Here is a 25264-nt window from a genome sequence, read left to right as displayed (position 1 = left end):
TTCCCACCCCACCCCCCCCCCCCCCGGGCTGGAGTGGGTCATCCCGGCCCATGCTAGAGAAAAAGTAGCAAAGCACACTTTACAGAGCAACAATGCGACATCCCGCTTATCGGCCGCAGCCGCCATGGGGGATGGAGCAGAGGATGGCGAGGAAGCATCATGGGAGAGCAGGTTCAACGCCAGATTTGAAGCGGTATGTGCAGCGTTCTGGCACAGGCTGGAGACCCGTGCGGAGCAGACACAACCGCCAACCACCCCTACCTCGCAGCTCCAGACGGCAAACAGTTCGAAGACCAGACCCACCGAGTCGCCGGGCCCAGCTACGCGCCCGGACGGCGCTGTGGTCTGCACCGCATACTCTTCTTCTGAGCTGGGCATTCACTCGGAGATACCCCTCCAGCGCCAGCCGTACGCCCGGGAAGGCATCCGCAATCCGGAGAAACCCTGGGCCCACGACCCTCGGAAAGGGACTGACAGCAAGAAGGCGCGAGTGCCCCTTAAAGCCTCGGGCTGAAGACAGAACAGATCCCCTGCACTAGAAGACATGCCCAGCAAAGCACCGCTGACCCTTGAACACTCACGGGACAGACTGGGTCTCCCCTCGAGACCCAAGCCTGCGTTCCTATGCCACATACCTTCAATGGGGAAATCCAACCACCGCGAGACCCACAACCCCCACCAGGGACAACAAGCCCATGACAAGTGCACCACAAAACAGGGGAGCCACGCAAGCATACCCTCTGACTGCATCGCGGCTGGACACTGGAGAAACGCTGACTGGAGGGGCCCTCGCCGCCTACTGCTCCGGGCACCGGCACGACGGCGGATGGGGATCGGTTAGACCACACAGGCTGGACTTTGCAGCACTTAATGCGGACACAGCACACTAAGCCTAATGCAATATATGCACTCAATCTTTGCCTATACCTGAACTGATCAAAGTGCAAACAAGCGACATGTTATATGAATATAAGAGCTGGTAAAATCTTAAAAATGCAGACATCGTTAAACACATGCCACTATACTTTTCACTCATGCATAATCTGCAATAGAAATGCCTTAACTTATAGTGCTAAATGTATGCTCTTTTGCTATGCCTATACTAGTATCTTACCTTCTTTGTTGAGCAGCACAGAAGATCTCTCAGATAAGCAACATAACTATATAAAAATGTGCAGTGCCCTTTACATTTCCGACACACAAGCATAGTTATTGAACTTTATCTTGTTTGGCTATTTGCGTATTAAGTCACCATCCTGAGTACCTTGGGTGAATGTACTGCTTCACCCTGTTAAGTCCAATTCTTTAATTAATTTGTTATGCTCTCTCTATGTAATGCATCTACGATATACACGTATACCATTGATATTAATTTACATATGTTAAAAAATGTTTATAGCTTGTACCAAACGATAACAAAAAGAAAAATGTGCAGTTCTTTAGTGCCAACTTGCGAATCTTGATGGATAAAATATGCGTGCTGTTGTGGCACGTTACAAATGCTTGTTATTTTCATGCACAGAAAAAATAAAGAATTTTAAAAAAAACAACTTGCAATGAAACAGGCTCTAATATTTTTTATACTTTTAATTAGCTTCATGTTCTAATGATTTCACATTATCTATTCAGAGCTATTTTCAGTTTATAGATGTTTTTTCAGTCATAAACACATGAAATGCAATGTTTTTTGAACATGTGCAGAAAAACGTACATTTTCTACATGTGCAATGGTGTACTGATAGAACATTTGCTTTTTGCTCTCAAAAAGCAAAATTACATGGCAGATGTGAAAATTCTCACAAGAAAAAGTGAGAATGGTAGAACAAAGCTATGATTTGGAGATGAGTGGATGAAGACACTAAGTGAAACTAAGGTGCAAGCAGAGGATGAGAGTGTTTACCAGTCATGTATTATTTATTTATTTATTATGTATATGATACATAAATATAAACTGTATTTACTCACTAATGCGCACCTTTTTTGGAAAATAATGTAAAAATTTGAATGTGCATTAGATTTGATGGTGCATTACATTCAGGAAAAAATTCTAAATTGGCCAGCGAATTAAAACTGGTGAATAAAAACTTGTGAATTCACACAGGCGAATTTAATTCTGGTGAATTTACACAGGTAAATTTTGTTCCTGAAAGAGGACTTAAGAAAGACTAGACTTAACTTGTAACACTAAAATTTAAATACTATCAATGTTACTATGGTATGTGGCAACAAACAATTTTAAATTAGCACAATGTTGTGTAGTAGTATCTTTTTGTATAAATGCCCATTACATTCGCCAGCAAAAACATTTTTCAGCTTCCAGGTTTCAAAAATTTAGGTGCACATTAGATTCGATGGTGCATTAGTTTCAATAAAATATTTTAATATAGCTTTTATATTTAAGTATAGATTTTTTTTACAGCTCTACTACTCCTCCTGTGAATCAAATTGAGCAAAAATGCACCCATCCTTGTATATTTCAAAGCTGTTGTATACAGCAGGCACATACTCCAAGGAATCCATGTATAAAATGGAATTATGAGACAAAAATGTTGTTCTTTGTTGAGCTCATTTGCGTATGTCTACCCAGAATCCCTTGCAGTAGTGAGAGCACTGTTAAAGTGAGATTTCTGTGGGAAAAGCAAGTCTTATGGCTTGACTGGTATGTGTGTTTGTGTTTAGCAATGTATTAACTATTAACTACTATTTGCATTGGCAATACACTAATTGGCCACTTTCAAGCCACCTTGTTTTGTCCAAATCCCTTTCCTTAAAATATTTCATAGATTAAATTTGTCTGAACTGAAGCACCACATGCGCAAATCCTGAATATTTTTTTTGGGGTTGAATCAATTTGGATGAACTAAATTTTTTCACCATGCGCATGTCTACTGACAAGCATGTGCTATGAGTCCTAATGCAGCTCTTCAAGAACCATCTAATTGGATGCAAGCCATTCGTATTAGTGATCTTAGTGAGGGTGGATCATGCTGCAATGAGGAGGCTGTCCTTGCACTGGAATAAAGGTGAGTTTGATTGTAATAATGTTTTTTCATAAATATAATTTTTTGAAATATTGGTGTTTTTTTTCAGGAGCATTCTCATTTCATAATAAAATAGTACTTGAGTGTGGCTGTAATAAAATAGTTTTATGCTTTTAAGGCTATTATTTTCACATATGATTAGATCAAAGCTATTAAGATTAAGTAAAAATGTAATTACTAGTAACCATACAGACAAAAACGTGCTTTGTTTGTGAATAGCAACAGGTTTGTAACATACCTATACATGATGGTGGACTAGGTTGCCAAAAGTACCGATTCTCTACTTGAATGCAAGTTATTCTTTCTTCTCCTTCTAATTCATAACCAAGGTCACACTGAAAAATAACTGTGTCCCCAGGTTCTCGACCATCTCCATTTCGAGTTCCATTCATTGGAACACCAGGATCACGACATGCTGTGGCAACAGAACCTAAAAACAAATATTAATGTTTTTCAATTTAAAAAAAATAAAAATTGTTAAAAAAAGTGTGTATACATATATTGTTTGTTGGTAACCCTTTTACAACCAACAACTTTTCGTTTTAAAAAAATATTAACATATTTTTTTTATTTGATACATGTAACACAAAGCACACAACTATGCAGTGAACAATAATTGTATTATTTTCACTTATTCATTTATCCTTTTGTATAAATATTGGGGATTTTTTTAGACTTTATAGTGTATCCATTTCTTGCAATGCTTTAGACAACAAAATAATGTGTTTATGGGCTATTATACAGAAATTGTTACAACAAATGATTGTACTATATAGTGATAGCTAAGCTGTTACAACACATTTTAAGTAGTACATATTTATTATAGAATGGTATGGCATTTTTGAATATCAGAAGACATAAGTAAATACTATAATTTACAGGTGTTTATTTTATGGGAGGGGAAGAGAATGACCAGTTTATCCTAGTTAGTTATTTGTACAGACTGACTGTATATAAATATAGAAACAATACGGTAAATATATTTATTCTTCTTCAAATTAAGATAAGCACATTAACATATTTATAATTTTTGCCCCCCAAAAATCATGTATTGCATGATAGATTGCATAGTTGTATCACTGTTATTAATTTGTCAATATTTTTCAGTCAAGGTCCTACTTTTAAAAATAAAAGTTGTTATACATGAGGCAATGATATTCTTGTTAAAATGCTCAGTTAGAACAACTAGTGTAGTCTGGAAATGCAAACACTATCAGAACAGTATTTGCCGTGACAATATCATTTCAAATGTATACTTACCACAAAGATACAAGCTTGAATGGTATACAATGTAGACTGCATCACACTGTTCATTATAGATTAAATTCACATACATATTTTCAACTAACCAATACAGCTTTTCAACTAACCAAGCCAATTGAAGATGTATTTACTGTAAAAAAAACTTTTTTATTGTAGAAATCACTACTGCATCTCTTCTCAAGACTACCCTACAGATAAGAGCACATTTTAACTTACTTGAAAACTGAATGGCGAATCCTGATTTGCTGATGTAATAATCAGTATCAAATTGAATTGTAACAATATTGAGAGTACTGTGAATTCCTTCAGGTATAAGAGAACCACTAATCTCTTTCAACAGCATCTCATTGTTAAGTGGACCATCCCAAACTCTAAGGATATCATGTGATGCTTCGGTATCGAAAGCTAGAAACTGAAGACTGTAGGGAAAAAAAATATGAATTACTTATCAAAAAAAAAACTATTTTGAAGTAGTAATATTTTGCATTGCCTTTTGATTGGGTAATTTCAAAACATTTAGAACTATATTCTATGGAATGACATCAGTTTATATGAATACCGCACTCAAATATGTAACAAATAGCAATAAAACTTATTGTTAATCATGCAATTAATTCATAGTTTTTATTTTTAATTCTTATTATTATTAAATAAGCTTATAAAGATATATGTGGTTTTGCAAACTGGTGACATACATTTCATCATATATACATGAGTTACAAAATATATATATATATACAGAATCCTCCCTCATGTGAAGTAAAGTTCACAAAATATGTATATACAATTGGTAATGGTCCACAGAATCAGAAAAAAATGGAAAAAATGAAAAATAAGAAAAAGGAAAAAAGGAAAAAGAAAAAAGAGAAAAAATAAAAAAAGTCTCTTTTTTCTGTTTACTACATATAGCTGGTGGTCCAACTAGCTCATATTCAAATATTTTTCCTTCCTTTTTTTTCCCTTGATCACCTGTCACAGGTGAGCCCTATAATAATTATCTAACTTTGAGACAGTTCACTTTAGAAGTATTTCTAGATTTTTTCTGATTTTTCGGATAATTTGGTTTGTTATAGGTGTTTTTACATCAATATCTGTGTTGTTAGATAAGTTGTCTAATTATTAATTTCTAATATACAGAAAAAGTATTTGGCAGTCTCTTTCCTTCCTTTTTTTCCCTTGTTTTGTTTTCTATTACAAATTGTATTCACTCCATAGGCTATTTCTACTAGATACAAATTACACTATGTGGTATTGATTCATAGTTATTAACTTGGTTTATTTACTTTTAATTATACACAATGTTCACTTCTTAGGCTCCTTATACTGTTAGATATTACTTAAGATTTAAGTCTGTTTGTGTGGGGCTATTTGTAAGTGTACAATAAAGTTTAGTTGAAGCACGCATGACGCAGCGACGCACGCTGCCGTCAGAATGCGGAAGTAGGACCACGGAGTGGATGCGGCTGGGTTTAGCCACCAACTAAGGATATTTAAATGCATTTGCATCTGTTTTGGCAGAACGCAGCACACAGAGGCCGTCGAAGGGACATGGACGTCCCGAGCGCGCAGCCCGCCCATCTATAGACTGCCGAGAACGACCTGCCATTCCGACCACACATATACTTACTGAGAGGTGGTGAGATGAACGTTTTTCACATCTCAACAGGAATCTTTTCATCCCCTTCAATATCCTTATCAGATTACAACTACAGACCACAGCATCCTCCTACTGTGCATACCAGGAGAAACTTCTACATTGGTGAGATCCAGCCATAGACATTGAATCATATAGTGCACTATATCTTGGACTGCAATATACCAGGACTGTATCATCAAATATTTTTGTTCTTTATTTATTTTTTATTTTTTTCTCTTTTTTATTTTTTCTTTTTCCTTTTTCTTATTTTTCAATGTTTCCAATTTTTTCTGATTCTGTGGACCATTACCAATTGTATATACATATTTTGTGAACTTTACTTCACATGAGGGAGGATTCTGTATATATATATTTTTTGTAAATAACTCATGTATATAGGATGAAATGTATGTCACAACTTTGCAAAAACACATATATCTTTATAAGCTTATTTAATAATAATAAGAATTAAAAATAAAAACTATGAATTAATTGCATGATTAACAATAAGTTTTATTGCAATTTGTTACATATTTGAGAGCGGTATTCATATTTATTTATGATTGTGATTAGGAGGTGTTTTTTGGGGTTAACCTTGAATACCTGCACCCTACGTTATTGAGTGCCAGCACACTTTGAGTTTTTTGACATAAGTTTATACCTTGTAATTCAGTAACATTGTTTTCCTAGTAATAATTGTATATCATCTAAAGATTCTGCTGTTTAGTGAGACCACTGTATTCCTTTATACAACATTTTACCAGAGTTTGTGTGTCTTTTATATTGATTTTACAATATAACAGAGTGTATCCTGCAAAATAAGCAAACTTGGCAACAGTTGATAACAATAGACTATATAGAGGAGATTTAAAAAGTTCTCCTTAATTGAGTTTTGATTTCTGTTACCTCTTTAATTATTAAAATGATTAAAAACTTTACTATATGAAAATGAATAAATAAAACAATGTGTTGTGCATTTTCTTTAAAATGACATATTTGTGGTTTTGTAGAAATATTAAAACACACTTGGTTACTTGCAATTGTTATGAAATGTTATATAAGGTAATCCAGTGATTTCAATATCTGCATTTTTTCCATTTTGTTTTAACATAGAAATTAGATTGGTTTGCTGTCAGGAAATGTGACATTACTATTAGACATTGTTCTTATGAACAGTTTAATGGGAACATTTACTGGAGAAAATTACAGTAATAGAATGTGACAGTAAATCTGTACTTTGAATAGTAGCAGTTTGTTGTATCCTTAAATGCAATAAAAAAATATATTCTAAGTTTCAATAATATTACCAGGTTAAATCAGGACACATGGTGAAGAAGGGAGGATGTAAAAAAAAAGAAAACATTTATTAAAATGGCTAATAATTGGTTAATAAGGATGTTTGCTTTAATCTTTTCCTGAGAAGGGCTGTTTTGTACCTTGAGGATAAGCAAATACAAAATGTTTGCTTTGTCTTTTTTCTAAACGGTAGTTTTCCACTTCTTACTTGAGTAGTGCACAGACATTTTTTTTTCAAAAAACACTGTTTTTAAAGGATACTTAAGGCTTTTATGTATACGCTACATAAATATATAGCTCCTTGTTGGTTAGCTTAGAAAAAAATGGAAAACACAAGTAAAATTGTGTAAAACATTTTTTTGCAGTTTTGCTGGTTATAATTTGCAAACAACTATTACAGCTGAAGAAAATTAAACGAAAACAGATTTATTCAGTTGTACTATGGGATACCTCATATGTCTAGAATTTTTACAAATGTTTTGCAGTTATAGATCATATACTAAAAGCAGTACATTAAGGTTTAAAATTGTTGACATGATGTGTATAGATGTTTAATAGATACACTAAACATCTAAAAAAAAAGTATTTTAATTTTTATGATTTCAAAAATAAAAGTAACAATTAAAAAAAAATAATAGACCCCTTTGAGGTGTTTACCACTATTCATGTAGCCGTTGTATTTATCATCTCTTCCAAAATTTCAGGAGATATACATTTTTAGTTAACATACACAGCCACAACACTGCATCGTATCTGTGAATTTAGAAAAGCAGGTTCACTCTATTTTTTAATACCTTGTTTAGATTGTGCAAGCAGATTATTCTCTGAGTAAGCAAATACCCATATGCACAGTCTCATGCGTTTTTTTTAAGTTACAAAGTTAAATTTTAGAAATAACTTTTTACCCTGCCCATGTCTTATTTGAGGATGTTTTGCAATTCTGCAAATTAAATTACTGTAAGAAAAATATGTAATTATATAAAAAGCCATGACAACTTATTTTTTACATGTCTGAGTTTCTATATGTTGTGTGTGTGATATATATACACATACATAAATACATGCACATACATAAATACCAAAGGAGTTGTGGTGGGGAAAAAAGTGTGGATGAAAACCCATTCCTCCTAAAGTAAATGGCTAGTTTTGCATACACCTACCCAGAATCCCTTGCAGTAGTGAGAGCACTGTTAAAGAGAGATTTCGGTGAGAAAAGCAATTCTTATGGCTTTACTGGTGTGTGTGTTTAGCAATGTAATATATATATATATATATATATATATATATATATATATATTTAGTCTGTGTTTGCTGTATACAACAGCTTTGAAACACAACGCATTAACAATGCTGTATACAACAGCTTTGAAACACAACGCATTGACAATGAAACAGCTGTCCATGAGTGGTTCACTGGCTTTGCAACTTTTCCTAAGTTGTGTTTCAAAGTTGTTGTATACAGCAAACACAGACTCCATGTTTAAAATGGAATTAGGCAAAAATGTGATTCTTTGTTAAAGTAATTTGCATATGCCCACCCACAATCCTTTGCGGTAGTAACATCACTGCAAATTTGTGATTTATGTGGGAAAAGCAAATCTTATGGCTTGACTGGTGTGCAGATTTTTGTTTAACATTTTATTAACTATATATATAGATATATATATTTATTTATTTTTTATTGTTTAAATTTATTTATTTTTAGAATATATATACATAACCTGATATTGGGTCAAATATAATTTATATGTACTAACAACAGCGTTTGATCATCATTTAATTTGCATTCATCATTCAATGTACATACTTCTCACACACAAAACCTGGCTAAGTCATCATTAATAATGACCATAAAGAAATATGGTGGACGTGGGGTTATAAATTGGTATGGATCTGCAGTGGCCGGCATCTGTCAACATGCCGCAGGAGTCAGATACACCTGCACAGGGCTGCTGATTATCATCTTCATAAATGCCAGAAAGGTAGTTGCCACCACAGACACCGCAAGGTGAGGATGAACATGTGGCACAGAGGAAGTGAATATAAAAGGCTTGTGCTTCCCAAGATCCCCCTCTTTTTTTTTGCTGCTCCCTCAGACCAGATAAGTACTCTCACTTGCTTATTATAATTATTGTTTTTGAATTTACTGTTTTTAGAATACTACATTGTATTCTGTTTTATTGCTTCTGGTGTGTCCGTGTAGTGTAACCCCTACCTGGGGTTTCTCCTCACGATCAAGTCCCCCACAGACTTCCCCCCACCTCCCTCATATGTACTGTGGGTGGCCTCCTGGTGGGCTACCAAGCATGCCCCTACTCGTGGGTGACAGCGGGCCTCCGCTTGTGTTGGCTGCGGCTCCCTCGTGCAGGCAGGTTTTGGCTAGTTTTTACACGTGGGGACTGATCTTTACCGCAATTTTTTTCCTCGCTCACACAGCTCTCGCCCGGTTCACCTCCTACACAGTCTTGTCAGTTCCCGCGTCCCCTGGGCACACCACCAGGCAGGTCTTGTATTCCTTTCTTCTCAGTAGTGGATTATTAAACCCTCTCCTCATAGTGCATTCATATTATTTTTGTTACACCTTGCCACAACATTTTCTTGCACCATGCAGTCTAAGGGAGATGAGCCTGAGGGCCAGATAAATGACTTCCGACAAGGGCAAGCTGAGGAAAATATGGCCTCTGAGGAATTTCAGGCCCTGCTGAACTCCACTATGGCTTCATCTATTCAGAGAGCCTTTGCCTCTGCCATGGGAGCGGTGTTGTCATTGCTCTTCCAGACATTGATGCAGGCCCTTTTGCTGCCCTCGGCAGCTGCCCCTGCCCTTCTGGGTACTGAGCCCTCTTTCTGCCCCTGCCACACCCTGGGCCCGTAAGACTACGGTGAAGGCGAAACACCTCACCTACCACTCCGCGATGCAAGTACTGCCTGCCATGACGGACTCTCTTGAGGCGGTTAAAGCATGCCTGGCCGGGCAAAAATGGCCAGATTGTGGAAATGGGCAAGGTCCTGTGAAGAGAGGTCGGATACCGACCGGAGTGAGGAGGGTGACTCTGAGGCTATGGAGTATGCCTCTTATGATGAGGCTAATACTGAAAAGGATGTTGCCCTGTGATAAACCTCCATCCTCTTTATGCTTTCCGTCAGTACCAACACTTCCGGATTGAAGGCATCCATTGCCTCCGAGATCTCCTCCAGGCATCAGACTGGTTGGCCAAATTGGACTTACGGACATGTATTTCATGGTTTCCATCACCATGGAACACTTTCTCCACTTTACTTGGTGAGGAAAACGTTAGAGGTCTACATGTCTCTCCTTGGTGATTCACCAAGGTCATGAAACCAGTAGTGTCATTCCTCCGCACACGGGGTGTTCGTTTGTTATCTATCTGGATGACATCCTGATCATGTCCCTGTTGCGGTCTCTCATCGGCTCCTTGGTGATTCACCAAGGTCATGAAACCAGTAGTGTCATTCCTCCGCACACGGGGTGTTCGTTTGTTATCTATCTGGATGACATCCTGATCATGTCCCTGTTGCGGGATCAGCTCAAATTGCATGTGACTTCAACGACCAATTTGCTTTAGAACTCGGGTTTCCTGATGAATTGGGAAAAGTCGGTTCTGAACCCCAATGCAATCCATAGAATTTGTAGGTTTTAAGGTGGACTCTATCCAGCAGTTCCTGTATCTTCCAGAATCCAAGATAAAAGCCATAAAGAAGGAAATCAAGTGAGCCCTTCGGGCTTTGGACCTGTCGATCAGACAGTTGGCGAGGCTCATAGGCCTGCTCGCAGCTTCCATCCATGCTATTTCGGGGCCACTTCACTATCGTGCACTTCAACGTCTCAAAGACTCTTTCTTCTGATGAGTCCAGGGATGAACGGATCTGGTGGCTCACTCACATGTAGGCATGGAATGGCAGGCCCATCTTCGGGTTAGTTCCGGACGTGGTGATCGAATCCAACGCCAGTTTGCATGGATGGAATGCGTGCTGTGGCAACGTTTCCACCGGAGGCAGGTGATGCGAGATTAAGAAGTCATTGCACATCAACTGTCTTAGCAGCTCTTAGCAGGGGCTTTCGCTATTCGCAGCCTTACCCTCTGTTGTGCGGACTGTTGCGTTGTGCTCAAGATGGACAACGTGTCGGTAGTGCATTACATCAACCACCTGGGGGGCACAAAGTCATGTATGCTAGCGATCATGGGGAAAGATTTCTGGCAATCCTGTCTTCACAACAACGTCTCGGTGACTGCGGAGTACATCCCAGGCCTGTACAATTCGTTGGCTGATTGGAATTCAAGATATTTGGAAGACTCTGGTGATTGGTGCATACACACTTCAGAGTTTCAAGGTATAGAGTAATTATGGGGACCGTTTGAAGTAGAACTGTTTGCGTCTCAGCTGAACACCCTGTTACCAAAGTTTTACAGCTGGAGGCTGGAGCCAACGGCCGTGGCCACAGACGCCTTCCTTCAGACTCAGCCGGATGCTCGGCATAATACTCACCTCCATGTCTTTAATAAAATCATGACTTTACATAATTTTAATAGTAAAATCTAGAAATTTTAACTTCAAACATATTGTCCTGCAACCATCCAGAGAAAGACCTATTTGTGTGTTTTTCAACATTGTTTTGTTCAATATCAAAGTTGTGCTAAAACTCCAGCTCATGGATGGATGGGTTCACATTCTTTTGTACTATCTAAATATAAAGCTGAATTGTGTTTTTTAATTGATGGGATATTTTCCTGGTGCAGCAAAACACTCTAAAACCATACCAATCCTAATTAATAATTAAGGATCTTAACGTGGAAGACATGTTTGGTTTTGCCAGATGTAACTGGGCTAATGCAAACAAAAATATTATTTAAAATGTAGAACCTGAATATTGGAAAGTGCTTAAGTGCAATAAATGACTGACAGCATTGATAATAATATACCGTGACCATCATTTAAACTATAAAACAGAAAAATCACAGTGTAACAAATTAAAAATTTGCATATATAATATATAAAATTCACTGACATATTTATTAGTCTTTTAAATTTGCGTCAAGAAGAATTTATTTAGTGCATTGACAGAAGGTGGCACCAACCTCTATTGTGATGTGGACTAGACCTTCAGGAAGAAGTGTACATGGGTGTCTTTTGAGGTAGTTCATTGTATACATATTTGTATGCATAATTAATGTTTGTATTCATAATCTCAGCATGTTTCACTTTACAATTATGGCAATGTTACCCAAAGTGTTTACTTTTAAATTGAATATTATTCCAGAACTATTATTCACAATCTTATTGACAACCTTTAAATAAGCAATGATGTTCTCAGTAAGTAGTGATAATAACCGTACAATTCCTTTATAAATCAAGATTGTCATCTATCTTTCTGACTTCAAATTCAGGAACACTAATATTAGCTATAGTAAGAGAGATCTGCTATCATTACAGACTTCATTTTGATTCTCTACTTGATGTTAAACTTTTTTTTGAGACAACTAACAATTAAAAAAAAACACCTGGAATTGTTTACTCTTATCCTAAACATTCTCTGTTTTTATACTGACTGAGTCTGGTTTGGTGTAGATGAAATATTACTGGAAAGAATTAGTGTCCAGTTTCAAACCAAATTGAAGTAAGTCTCTTAAGGACTTCTAGACAACTATCAAGTATTTGCAAAAATTAAAATGAAACAACATACAATTAAACTATTAAGCTATTGAACAAAACGTACAAATAAGGAGGTAATTTATAGGTAATAAAGCCCTATATATTATTGTAAACCACAAAGAAAAGTGACCAAGATGTTAAAAGTATTCCACTATATAGAAAATCAGAAATGGCTGATAAGTATGTTTTCCTAATTATTATTATTATTATTATTTTATTATTTATATAGCGCCATATAGTAAGCCTGTAGTTGTGATGTCATCTGCCCCATAGATTGTTTTAAAATAAGAAAGTGTGGTGTTTGCAGGTATGATAGATGGTAGCATTTCACTTTGGATGTAAAAGTTGAAAGTACAATATTTCTATAAAATCGAACTGCAACATATATTGGAGTGTTAGGTACGGCTATTGTAATTTTTTGAATATGCAATATAGTGTCAAGAGGTAACATCTTGGCTTGCTTTGGGGAGACTATGGTAACCGATAGGTGCATTATAAAGTGTGGTAGTTCCACCATATCAAGCTCTTCTGATATCATATGAATATGGATATATTTTCATGGCATCTTCAAATCATCTATTTGCGCAGTCAGTTCTCTGTCAAGTTGTAATAATTGAGGTTGTTGCATCAATGTCCATAAGTATCTTGATCAATCATAGGAAATGTAATTCTACCATGTTCTTCCTTTGAACCACCATATCCATTCCAAATTATTGTCAAATATTAGACATTAGGCTATTAATGTCCCTTTTCTTTGTTGGGATAGCAAATTCATTATCTGTGGATGAGTGATACTAAACTTTTTTGGTAAGTGTGGGATAGAAAGTTTCTAAGTCCATTTCCTCTAATGAGGCTTAAAAGATATTGCAGAACGAGCATTTCCACTGTATTCTCTGAGTGCTTATGTGAGGTCTATAGGGCATGGGCCAAATATCTCCCTTGTTTTGATTTCTTCAGCATGGTTTATCGTAAATATGGTATTTTAATTGAGGAAAAAGGGAAGAACATAATAATTTGGTTGAAAAACTGAGTATCAAAGTAAGAGAAAGCTTCAGTTAAACTTGTCAGACTACTATGTCAGTGTTGTAAAAAAATTGTGTTTAACTACAACAGTCCTTAATTAATTTTATTTTTGTTTAAAAATCTGTAATATATAGTATATAGATAGAAAAAAAAAATATTTTAAACAAATTTAATTTCATCCCTGTCTTATCACCAGTAGCAAACACCTCCTCATCTCAAATATTTATTATAAGTTAAATACATGAATTCATTGCTTAATTACACTTTACCTTTGATGTAATAACCAACCTATTAATCAAATGATATAAATTATTTGAATTAACTTCAAAAAATTCTGGTGTATCTTTTCTTGATTAACACATATAATTTACACAATTCACTCACAACTCTATGCCCTTTCTTGATCAAATTTTCATGATCATAAAGATAGATGTATTCTCATTAAATTAAATATTATTTGTTTTGCATCAACTGTTAGTATTGCATTAAATATGAATTCATAAATATAGTCTTATTTAAATACTTGATGCATGTGTAAATCTTTTATATTTTATAAAAGTTAGATTTTTTTTGCAAAGTAAAGTGGAGAATTTATAATATTTTTTTACCTTACAATATTCCCCAATTCCACCTCAATTATCCAGGTGCAACGTAGATTATTGTCATATGGAAATGGATATCCTGGTGATAATATTCTTCCAGATGACTCTCCTTTGAAACGGCCACCACATTCAGCTAATATAAAAAAATGTAAAACAAATTAAACAAGATAAATGAATTCCAGTTGTCTAATAAAATAGTTGTAAAAATCATTATTATTTTTTTCGGTAATCATTCATCAGTCAATTTATTATATATATATATATATATATATATATATATATATATATATATATATATATATATATATATATATATATAATAAATTGCCTGATGAATGATATAAATATATATACACATAATAGTAATTAATGTGTATCCAGGGTGGATAATTAATTTCCATTTTATGTATCACAGGTTTTAAGAAAACAAGGCAATAACATGAAATGCATTCATGATTAGCATGATATGCAATGTTGATAACTGTCAATACTAGGTATGGTCTTGAAACAAAAACTAAAATTGTATCCAATGAGTCTATTTGTAGAATTGGGTTTTAGTACTATATGCTCAGGAGGCAAGTAATGGCCCAGACTAGAATTAAAACAAATAACATTAAAACAAAAATCTACAAATACTATTAGCAGTATAAGGGAGTAAGTGGAGACTTAAATATGCATCAATATTGGATTAATATGTGATAAAAATGCCAATTTGGGAATATACAAGAGCAGAATGTATGTTGTTATCTGTGTGCATGAATATGCACTGTATACATGAAGATCACAAGGCTTGTCACAGACACATCCACAGTGTAACAGTGTAAATACTTATTTAACCCTTTCCCGACCTTAGACGTATCAGTTACGTCCAACAAAAAATGGTTCTTAAGGACCGCGGAGGTACCTGATACGTCCGTGGCTAATTAGAGTGCTGGAAGCGATCATGATGGCTTCCAGCCACTCTAATGGTATTGCCTCGATGTTGAGGCATCCTGCAATACCCCCTCACTGCCAGGCCGATGGGTGAGCAATCATTTACGGGTTGCGTCACGTGGCAGTGAGGTAGAGCATCGGAAGCCATCAGGCAGGTTTTCTGATGCTCTGCCTGTTCTGAGTGCCTCGAGGGGTCGAGGCACTCAGAGGGTTCGAGGCACTCAGTAATGAAAAAAAATATATATATTTATTTAGTTTTAACTTAACCCCTTCCCTCCCTCTCCTTCCTTCCCTCTCCCTCCATATGTACTTACCCGATCGCCGCCGTTCCCCCACAGGCGATCGGTCTATTTAGCACAGTGTTTTTTGGCGGTTGTAGATGCATAACAGATTGTGGTGGTCAAAGTTAGAAAAGGTGTGTTTTTGTAATTTTTTTATCATATTTTACAATTTTTTTTAAATAGTAAATTATATGATATGATGAAAATAATGATATCTTTAGAAAGACCATTTAATGCCGAGAAAAATGGTATATAATATGTGTGGGTACAGTAAATGAGTAAGAGGAAAATTACAGCTTAACACAAACACAGCAGAAATGTAAAAACAGCCCTGGTCTCAAATGGTAAGAAAACTGAAAAGCGGTCTGGTTACTAAGGGGTTAATTACCAGCAAGTAAAACATACAAGCAAAGAGAACTCACAACGTGTGTGACAATGCAGCAACTCTTATTACAACCATGTTAATGTAACCCTTCATTTATCAATTGATCTATTTGCTCAGTGCTTCTGTGTTGTGTGATGTGAAAGATAATTAATTTCTATGCTGCTATGAACAGTTGTGCCGTACCCTTGGGGTTCATTACATGAGGTTTTGCAAACTGGGACTCAAGTAAGTCTTGGAAAAAGTGTTACCTTGTCAGTTCGACTGACATTTATCACCGTAGATTGCTCTGCTTTTGCCTCCAGTGTTTCCAAACAGCATATTTTTTCAGAAAGTACTATATTGGATTTAGTGTAATTCCACACTTGGTAGTCAGTAGTTTTCAGGGATCAGCAAAAGTTATTTTCTGCAGATCCTGGCTCTTCCTACTACCACCAGGTGCTCATCATTTTCTCAGTCTGAATACAATTTCAATAAGAGGCTTTCTCTACATTCTATTTTTGTTCCTGCACACAGGAAGGGTTATTGCTTAGTGCACACAATATATACACAATTCACACTCCTGACATCTCACATCCAAATGCATAAGCAGCCTGATTTCAAGTCATTTTTTATCATTGGTATTTATAGATTGTGTAAACACTTTCAGCTAAATATTTAACAGTATTGTTTTACCAATGCATGATGGCAAAGGGTAATCCCATGCTCTTCTTTCTCCAGTCATACACTTAAGGAGGCTACTTCCATGGAGAGTGTAACCTGGATTACACCCATAGATAATAGTACTGCCAGCGAAATGACCCTGGTCACTGATTTTGTATCCGAATTGTGGTACACCAGGATCTTCACAGTGTGAGAGTTCAAAACCTTAGGCGGAAAAAGAAAATACATTATAACAATAGTTTCCAACAAAGAAAATAAATATATGAGCTTTCATTTCTATAGCCTTCCTCTCCTTTGAGTGCAGGTGGTCACAATTAATTGCAACTTAATTATTATACATTTTTATTATAGATACTGAAATTTCTCCTTTATCACAAATACACAAATATTCTAACATTAAAATCTACACATAAACACTAATGTAAATGAACTTTCTAATTATTCTTTATAATGGATTACAGGAGCATTATTAATAGCCCCTTCATCATCGAGAACTTTTGTTTACATTTATTTTAGCATAATATTAATTTGAAAAATTGAATAAACTGATAGCACATAAACATATAATACAACAGCAATTTTCATATATAGATTGGATTTATAAAAGGTAAAAGATTTAGACTAAATACAGTATCCGTTATTTTGCGATATTTCAAGCACAGTCTGAAATGTTAGTATAAAAGACAACATACTTTTTTTTCATTTTTATTAGGTCACAAAATAGATAAAAACAATATAGTCAAATAGCCTGCGTATGGTTTATATGTAAGAACCCAACTGTGTTACTAGCAATACAGTTTATTAAAAATTACTACAGTTTGTAAAAAAAGTCTGCATTTAAGCATAATGATCTCAAACAATAAATGCAAATAAACCACATATTAGTAAAATAATGGTCTTTAAAAAGTTCTGTAACCATATTTATTGATGTCTGGAATGCTAATTTAATGTTAACAGGTCAATAGAAGAGAACCCCCCCCCCCACACACACACACACACCTGACTGTAAGAATGATATAGCCCATTGAAACTTCCTTTACAGTTTGGAAAGATGTAGGAACTGATTTTCAGCTTATTTGCTTTTTTTTTCTTTCGACTCATTAAATAAGTGGAATAAATTCCTTGCAGAAAAGTGTGTTCCTCTGCATGCTGGTAATAATTTGTGAAATACAAAATAAGGTGAGTATGTTTTTATGACTTAAATTACATTTTTCAAAGAAAAGGTATGTTAACTGTTTCACTCATAATAATGAAAGCACAGTTTTACTTTTATTTACTTTGAAAAATGTAATTTAAGTCATAAAAACATACTCACCTTATTTTATATTTCACAAATTATTACCAGCATGCAGAGGAACACACTTTTCTGCAAGGAATTTATTCCACTTATTTAATGAGCATAAATTATATACTTCTTCTTTTGTGTTTTATTGACCATATTTGATGGATGAAATAGCAATGATGGTACATGATATATCTTATAATTATTTGTCATACAAAAACTATAGATGACAATTATCTAATCACATAGAGTAATATGGAGGAATAATGTGGCTTAGAGGATGACATGTTTTATCAATTGAGAGTCACTCAATAAAATCATAGAGCTGGAATTCCAAATGTTATGAGAAAGTTGCTCAACTCACGTCAATAAAACACATATATTTTGATAAAAGCAACAATCAAGCAATGAAGAAAAGTGCACCTGTCATGTCAAAATATGACATGGTGTCACTTTGTTGGGGATAAAATTACATTTATACAATGTGCTAATAATTGCGAGCACATCTATAGATGAAAATACATTTTCACAATATATGCTCAGACTTTATAGTTGTCACAATAACATAGTGGTGAAGAAAGACTACAAGTATGGCACCCCTAATATTTCTCAGTGAGGCTGAAGCCTGCACCTTTTAGAAAGTTTCACACATGAGACAGTTTGGGATTCAATTTGTGCCATTTGTGTGATATTAGTTGCACATGTATTATTGACATCTGGTATGTTTATTTTATTACTTATGCATTTGCTGATATTTGCATATTCCTGGATTGATATAATAAATCCAGATATTGAGAAGAATTATAAATATGGCATTAGGTAAAAATTGGTTCAAAGACTATATCCAAAAATAGATTCATACAAATGTCATTGGTTTCCATGGAGCTTGTTCATATAGAGCTTGTTGGAGTTTGTCAGAGCTTGTTCACATTCAGAACACCCTACTGTTAGCATCCAAAATGCTGAAGGTCAGCATTCTAAACTGAGACCAAACCCAATACATTACAGATGTAAAATTAACAGGCATGTTTTACAACTTTACACCACCCAGGAATTATTTTGTATAGAAAAGCCAACTTTAATGTCAATAGTTGACTATAGATATTTACTCTTAAAATAACTAAAATAAAAAAATTGATATATCATCTTGGATATTGTAACCAGTACTTCTCAAGGGGTTATGGTGTCTTAAGTCGCATAATGTCATCCTGCCATTTAGCGTTAAATAATTTTAATGTTTGAATGCTAAACACGAGTCATCATCAGCCTTTCCCCTCTTTTCTGCTTGAGCCTGAGAAGCAATGGGTGATTGGCTGAGTGTTATCAGTTGGCTGCTTTCATCCTTTGGCTGCTTTTCATCCTATCACAATTGCTGATATGAATAAGGAAATGTGTAATCTATACCTTTGCTATAGGTACCCAGGGAGTTTTAAGCTGCTCAAAATGATTTAACATTGGATGGAGGGACACTGTTAGGGTACTTCAGATAGATGTTATTATTACCCAATTGATGGTACTCATTTTATCAACCTTGGAAGGATGCAGAGCTGAGTTGACTGGGATTTGAACCTGTGATTATTTTTTAATAGGCTTTGTAGTCAGGGAATTTACCAACTGAGCTAACTCACCGGATAGATAGATAGATAGATAGATAGATAGATAGATAGATAGATAGATAGATAGATAGATAGATAGATAGATAGATAGATAGATAGATAGATAGATAGATAGATAGATAGATAGATAGATAGATAGATATTTCTACTGCTTTATTTATTTATATGTATACTTACTGGTGTAAACTAGCTGAAAGCCTTCATCATTCACTTCTGAGTCTGAGTTAAATTCTAACCACAAATGATTTGATGTGCTACTTAAGGTCAGTCCTCTTAAAGAAGATGCAGTATAGGCACCCATTAGATGAGCTGTGTTGTCTCTTCCATCATATATCTGCAAAATACATAAAATTATGTTTTAAATATTCTCAAAAAACAATGTCTTATTTTTATAAATACTTTAAGAAATGTTAAGGTTTCCAATCAATATGTCAAATTAAAAAAATAAAATAATACATTAAAATTCAAATATGAATATCAGGGTGCTGACTGTTCCAATTTATTGTTATATCTATATTAAAATCCAACTGATTTATAATTTATAAAGCCACAAGTATGGAATATGTCTAAAAAAAACTACAACTTTTCAAATTGTCAAACTCTTTAGCATGCATTTTGTTGAGGCTTGTAGCAAGTTCCCAGGCAAATGCTTGCTCAGATAGAATGTAAGAGAAGAAACGTGTTCTACAAGGATACATTTTAAGAGTTCTCTTTGCATTCTGCACAATCAATCATTTTTGTAACAATATATTGTTGAAATATATATGTGAATCTTATATAGAGACAGGATGCATTATATTTTAGTAGTTTTGGGTTATTTTGACTGATAACCACATTATACATTTACCATTCATTCACTAGCTATACATTGAGCTATTTCCTTAGGCATGAATAAACATCTTCATGTGCATGTAGATTCATTACTCTCCCTATAAGTACATTTACATTCTCCCTAAACACCATTTGTATATAATCTGATGTGGCTATCTCTACCAATGCACTCCACACGTCTCCTTGCCATCTTGACAAATAATGAATAAATATATACAGATGTTCCTCACTTACCGACCAGGTTCCATTCCTACGACTCTGTCGTTGAATGAATTGGTTGGTAAGTGAGGATGCGCTAGCGAGCATGCGCTAGAGAGTAGGTCTATGTTCGGGGGGAATTCTTCCGAATATAGACCCACTCACTAGCACAGGGAATCACTCGAATATATCTACAGGGAAAATTCAGACAAGTTAAAGGGACCCTATAGTCACCACTGCAACTGAAAGCTCCCCATAGAGTTTGATTTCCCATATGTGTTGATCAACTGCATCTCTATGAGGAGATGCTGATTGGCACAGCCCATAATTTTGCTGTGCATGCACGAAAGCCTCCCAATGCTTCTCTATCAAGATTTTTTTTCAAGATTGATGATCTTTTGATACATCTGGACCATCTGCACCATGCACAAGTTAAAATCCATTATTTCTTACTGCATTACTCATGGTGAAAGGTCATATTGAAATCAGTAGTGTGTTTTATCTTATAGAAGACACAATTACTATGTGAATGATTATGGTGTCTACTGAGGATATAAAGTTCCACGTTAATGCACCTAAATTTAGTTCTGTTTTCTGCAACTATAAGATCTATGTAAATGTATGCTGTGATTTATGATTGTTGCAGGTTTATTCCCAATATTTTGTTGTAGAAATTTACTTTGCTATTCGATTGAAGATGAAAATCTTACTTTTTAACCTGACATTATCCTATTAAACTTATTGATTTTTTTTAAAATATTAAACACTGGGGAAGATCAACAGGCTGCCATGATTCAAAGAGAACTTCAACAGCAATATCAAACAAAACTGCTGGTCATCTACCTCGTCTATTAAGATGACCATAGGGAGTTTATTTCAATAGAAAAAAATGTTAAATAAAATTAGATTAAAACCTTAACTTACAGCTAGTTTGAAAACTGACAGAAACCTACCAATATTGCTCTCCTTTTAAATAATGCAATGCTATGTACCTAATATATTTTACAGGTTCTAAAACTAATTACAGCATAGGGCATGTAAAAAGTCAATGGAAATTAGGCAGTGTATAATATTGTCAGATTTTGTCCATTAAAAGGGGAATTTTCAAGAATGTACAAAAGATTTTAAAGTTTTGGTCAAAACCCTTTTAACCCCTTAAGGACCAAACTTCTGGAATAAAAGGGAATCATGACATGTCACACATGTCATGTGTCCTTAACCCCTTAAGGACACATGACATGTGTGACATGTCATGATTCCCTTTTATTCCAGAAGTTTTGGTCCTTAAGGGGTTAAAGGGTTAATCCACCTGTAAATTAATGGATTCATTCAATAAATCATTTATTTTATGAATGAATCAATTTGTTTGGGTGAGTAGTAAAATGATTTTGATTCGGATGAAACAATTTGTTTGTGGAAAAAAAATGTTGGCACTATTTTACACAGTGTTACTTGTAAGGCATTTTTGGTATAGAATAGACTCCTAAAACATATTTGTTGGATATGTCAAATCACAAAAAGAAGAAATCAACAATGTACTACATTTTCTTTATTATTATTGGACCAAGACAAAGCTCACAAAAATACACAGATGTGAAAGAGTCAAATGTAATTCTTGATTTGATGGCAAGTCAATTTATGGAATTGTACAAAGGAGATCCCTTGTGTATGACCTTAGCTACCGTCTTACTTATGTAAAGCTTTGCCATCTAGACAAGCATTTTTCTCAATAAGTGTTGGTGCCTCTATGGACCAAGGATTGTTTCCTATACAAAAATCTTTACTAGTTGTCTTGACCTTGGTATCTGATACTGTAATTGCAAGGATTCATTCTTAGTCTTTTCTGACTAATGGAGGATTGCTCAAAATAATGGTTGCTATATCAACCTGGTAGAGAGAGTATATGCAGAGATGATCTGTCCAAACACAATATAGCTGAGTATTTGTTGTGTTCTGGATAATAAATATATTCTTTACTTGTTACAACTACACATTCAATGTCCTGATACTGAGCAACTAATATTTACAGATTACTATTGGAAACTCTATCACCGGAGAAAGGCACAGGCAACATTTATAGTATTGGACAAACATGAACTCCAATTGTCAAAAAAAATGTGATTTTCTCAAAAACATATGTATATGAAGAAAACAAAAGCAGAAAAATATATTAGCTTTAAGTATCTATTTAATACAAATATATTTTGAAAATAACTTACTTTAAGAACATCTCCTTGGGCTAAGTGGAATGTTCTGGCTGAAATATTGATTCCTTTCCCTGCTTGAACTTGAATGCTGTAAATACACTCATGGTTATTTTCATAGTTCAGTGGGTAATTCGGAGACAGTAGAATCCCTTCATTACTTGTTGCCGATGCTCCACACTCAGCTGTAGATAAAGCACAATGTGAAAGCACACATTTTAATAGTCAGTGGTATGCATTATAAACACTAAAAAACACAACTAAGTATATTAGCATAATTCATATAATTAATTCTCACTTGATAAGCTACTAGCTTGCTCATAGGAATGCAAAGTATATAATGAAACTCAAGCAACACAGTTTGATTAAAGGGAATATTTTTGGAGTCATGTGCCTTTAAAAGTATGAGGATCAAGTTTTTCCTCGTTTAAAAATGAATTGGACTTGATTATTCTGCAGTTAAGGAAGATTTTTCTCTATAAAGCACCTCATTCTCTCCTCCTCACTGTGTTCTCTTCTCACTGTGTTTGTTTTACAATTGTTTATGTAAATTATTAATTAAGATATGTAAGCTGTATAATGCACATTATTTGAAATAATTTATAATCACCAGCACAAGTTTTATATTGCTTAAACAATAGAATAAAATTGCCAATCAAAAACTAAGTTCAAGTCTCTGGGGTCATCTTTAACATAAGATTGCAATAGCTATAATTAATTGTAGAGATATAAGGAAAGATATAATTAATAATAGCTTGAGTTATATCAGCTGACCACCCATATGGTTTAAATTAAGTAAACAAATAGAAGAATATTTTAATCTATCCAGAAAACACATCAAGAAAAAAAAAGAACAAAATAGAACTAAACTAGAAAGGTTACTTCAAACTTGAATACTTATTTTTCCCTAAAATTAATACATATTTAATTGTATAAGCAACAAATTTAAAACTTGGTTGAGACAATTTATAGCTAGGCTTGTATAAATCTTTCCATTCTATTTTCATATTAAGTTCTTAAAAAAATAGTTTTTTTCTTTCAATGTGCTTAAGCTTATTAATTGCTCATTCCTAAAGCCACTAACATCTTTTCTATTAACCATTCAATAGAAACACCTGGATATATATTTTACTGTTGCACCTACATGCATTAAACTGTAAATTAATAACCTATGCTGGCATGCGGTTTAGACTAAAAGTTTTAGTTCTTGAAAGAATTCGAAGGCGACTTTAGGTCAGGCTTTCATACCCCGTCGTCTTCAATTTAAATAAAAGCCTTTGGGCTCAATGCACAGCTCTAATAAACAACATTACATATGCATTTTGTATAGAACCAAAGACAGTTTGAATTCAGCATGAGGAACTTTGACATTCTCTTCTGTACACATTGAAGAGGTGCGTAGCAAAAAAGATTGATAAAGCAAAGGTACAGCATGCCTCCAGCTCAACTTTCACTAATGTAACAGGACCTGTGGAGAAATAGTGTGAGGACATTAAATTTCTCTCTTTTGCTTCTCCCATTTTGATTATATTTAAGATTGAGACTTTCTGTGCTCTAAATTGCTTGCCTGTGGGAAAGTTTAAAAAGTGTATCCTTACAAAGCATGGAAAGTAACATTTCATAGATATGTTAACCCTGAGAAACTTTTTTGCATCTTTTTTTTTTTTTTTTTAAATAAGCAAATATATGGAGCTTATAATTCCTGGAACACTGGTGGTTAAAGTAATATGTATGTTAATTGAAAATGACTGTGTGTAATAATTAAAGGGACACTATAGGCACAGGCAAGACTGGTGCAGTGTTTGAAAAAAAGTAAGTAAAATCACCTTTTCAGAGAAATCTGAGGTGGGTCGGAAACCTTGATAGTTACATCAACACTATAGTGTCAGGAATACATATTTGTGTTCCTGACACTGTAGTGTTCCTTTATTGCTAGTTATACAGCAGTGAAGCTTTCTTTTTTGTTGTGTTTATTTAGATTTTTATGAAGTTATACATGTTGCTATGATGTAGAAATCATAACAGTATCTGTCATATCAGTCAGATTAAAAAAAACTTTACAAATTTAAAAGACATTTTAAATGAGATAACATTCATGATAGAACATGTCAGCAAAACGTCATGCCCAAGTTGGGATCAACCTGACATGAATCCCCCTATTTTCAAAGAGTAATAGGCATTTATAAGAGAGAGCAGGGGTGGGGATTACTAAGAATAACGAATGGGGTAGGTTAAGTAATAATGGGGGTTTATAAGAGGGTCAGTATATGAGTATGACCAGAAATGGTGCCTGCTGGAGCCTTCAAAAGTCCATTGCCACAATTTGCTGTCCTAAAAGCC

At 34.7% G+C, this 25264-nt stretch overlaps 1 protein-coding gene across 1 annotated transcript in view; it reads right to left on the bottom strand.

Annotated features, from left to right (window-relative positions):
• The window catches only part of CSMD3 (CUB and Sushi multiple domains 3), a 1213223-nt gene that overhangs the window by 445540 nt on the left and 742419 nt on the right, over positions 1–25264 (bottom strand). The window contains exons 24-29 of the mRNA XM_063451130.1: positions 22940–23109; positions 19869–20025; positions 16806–16997; positions 14541–14667; positions 4521–4723; positions 3280–3471 (exon numbers count right to left, since the gene is read on the bottom strand). Of these exons, the coding sequence (XP_063307200.1) occupies positions 3280–3471; positions 4521–4723; positions 14541–14667; positions 16806–16997; positions 19869–20025; positions 22940–23109 (1041 nt within the window). The remainder of the gene's footprint in view (positions 1–3279; positions 3472–4520; positions 4724–14540; positions 14668–16805; positions 16998–19868; positions 20026–22939; positions 23110–25264) is intronic.

The sequence above is a fragment of the Pelobates fuscus genome, chromosome 4 (genome assembly GCF_036172605.1).
Source record: "Pelobates fuscus isolate aPelFus1 chromosome 4, aPelFus1.pri, whole genome shotgun sequence".
Lineage (NCBI taxonomy): Eukaryota > Metazoa > Chordata > Amphibia > Anura > Pelobatidae > Pelobates > Pelobates fuscus.
Note: the sequence above shows the minus strand (reverse complement) of the source record. Positions and strands in the feature narration are given on the sequence as shown.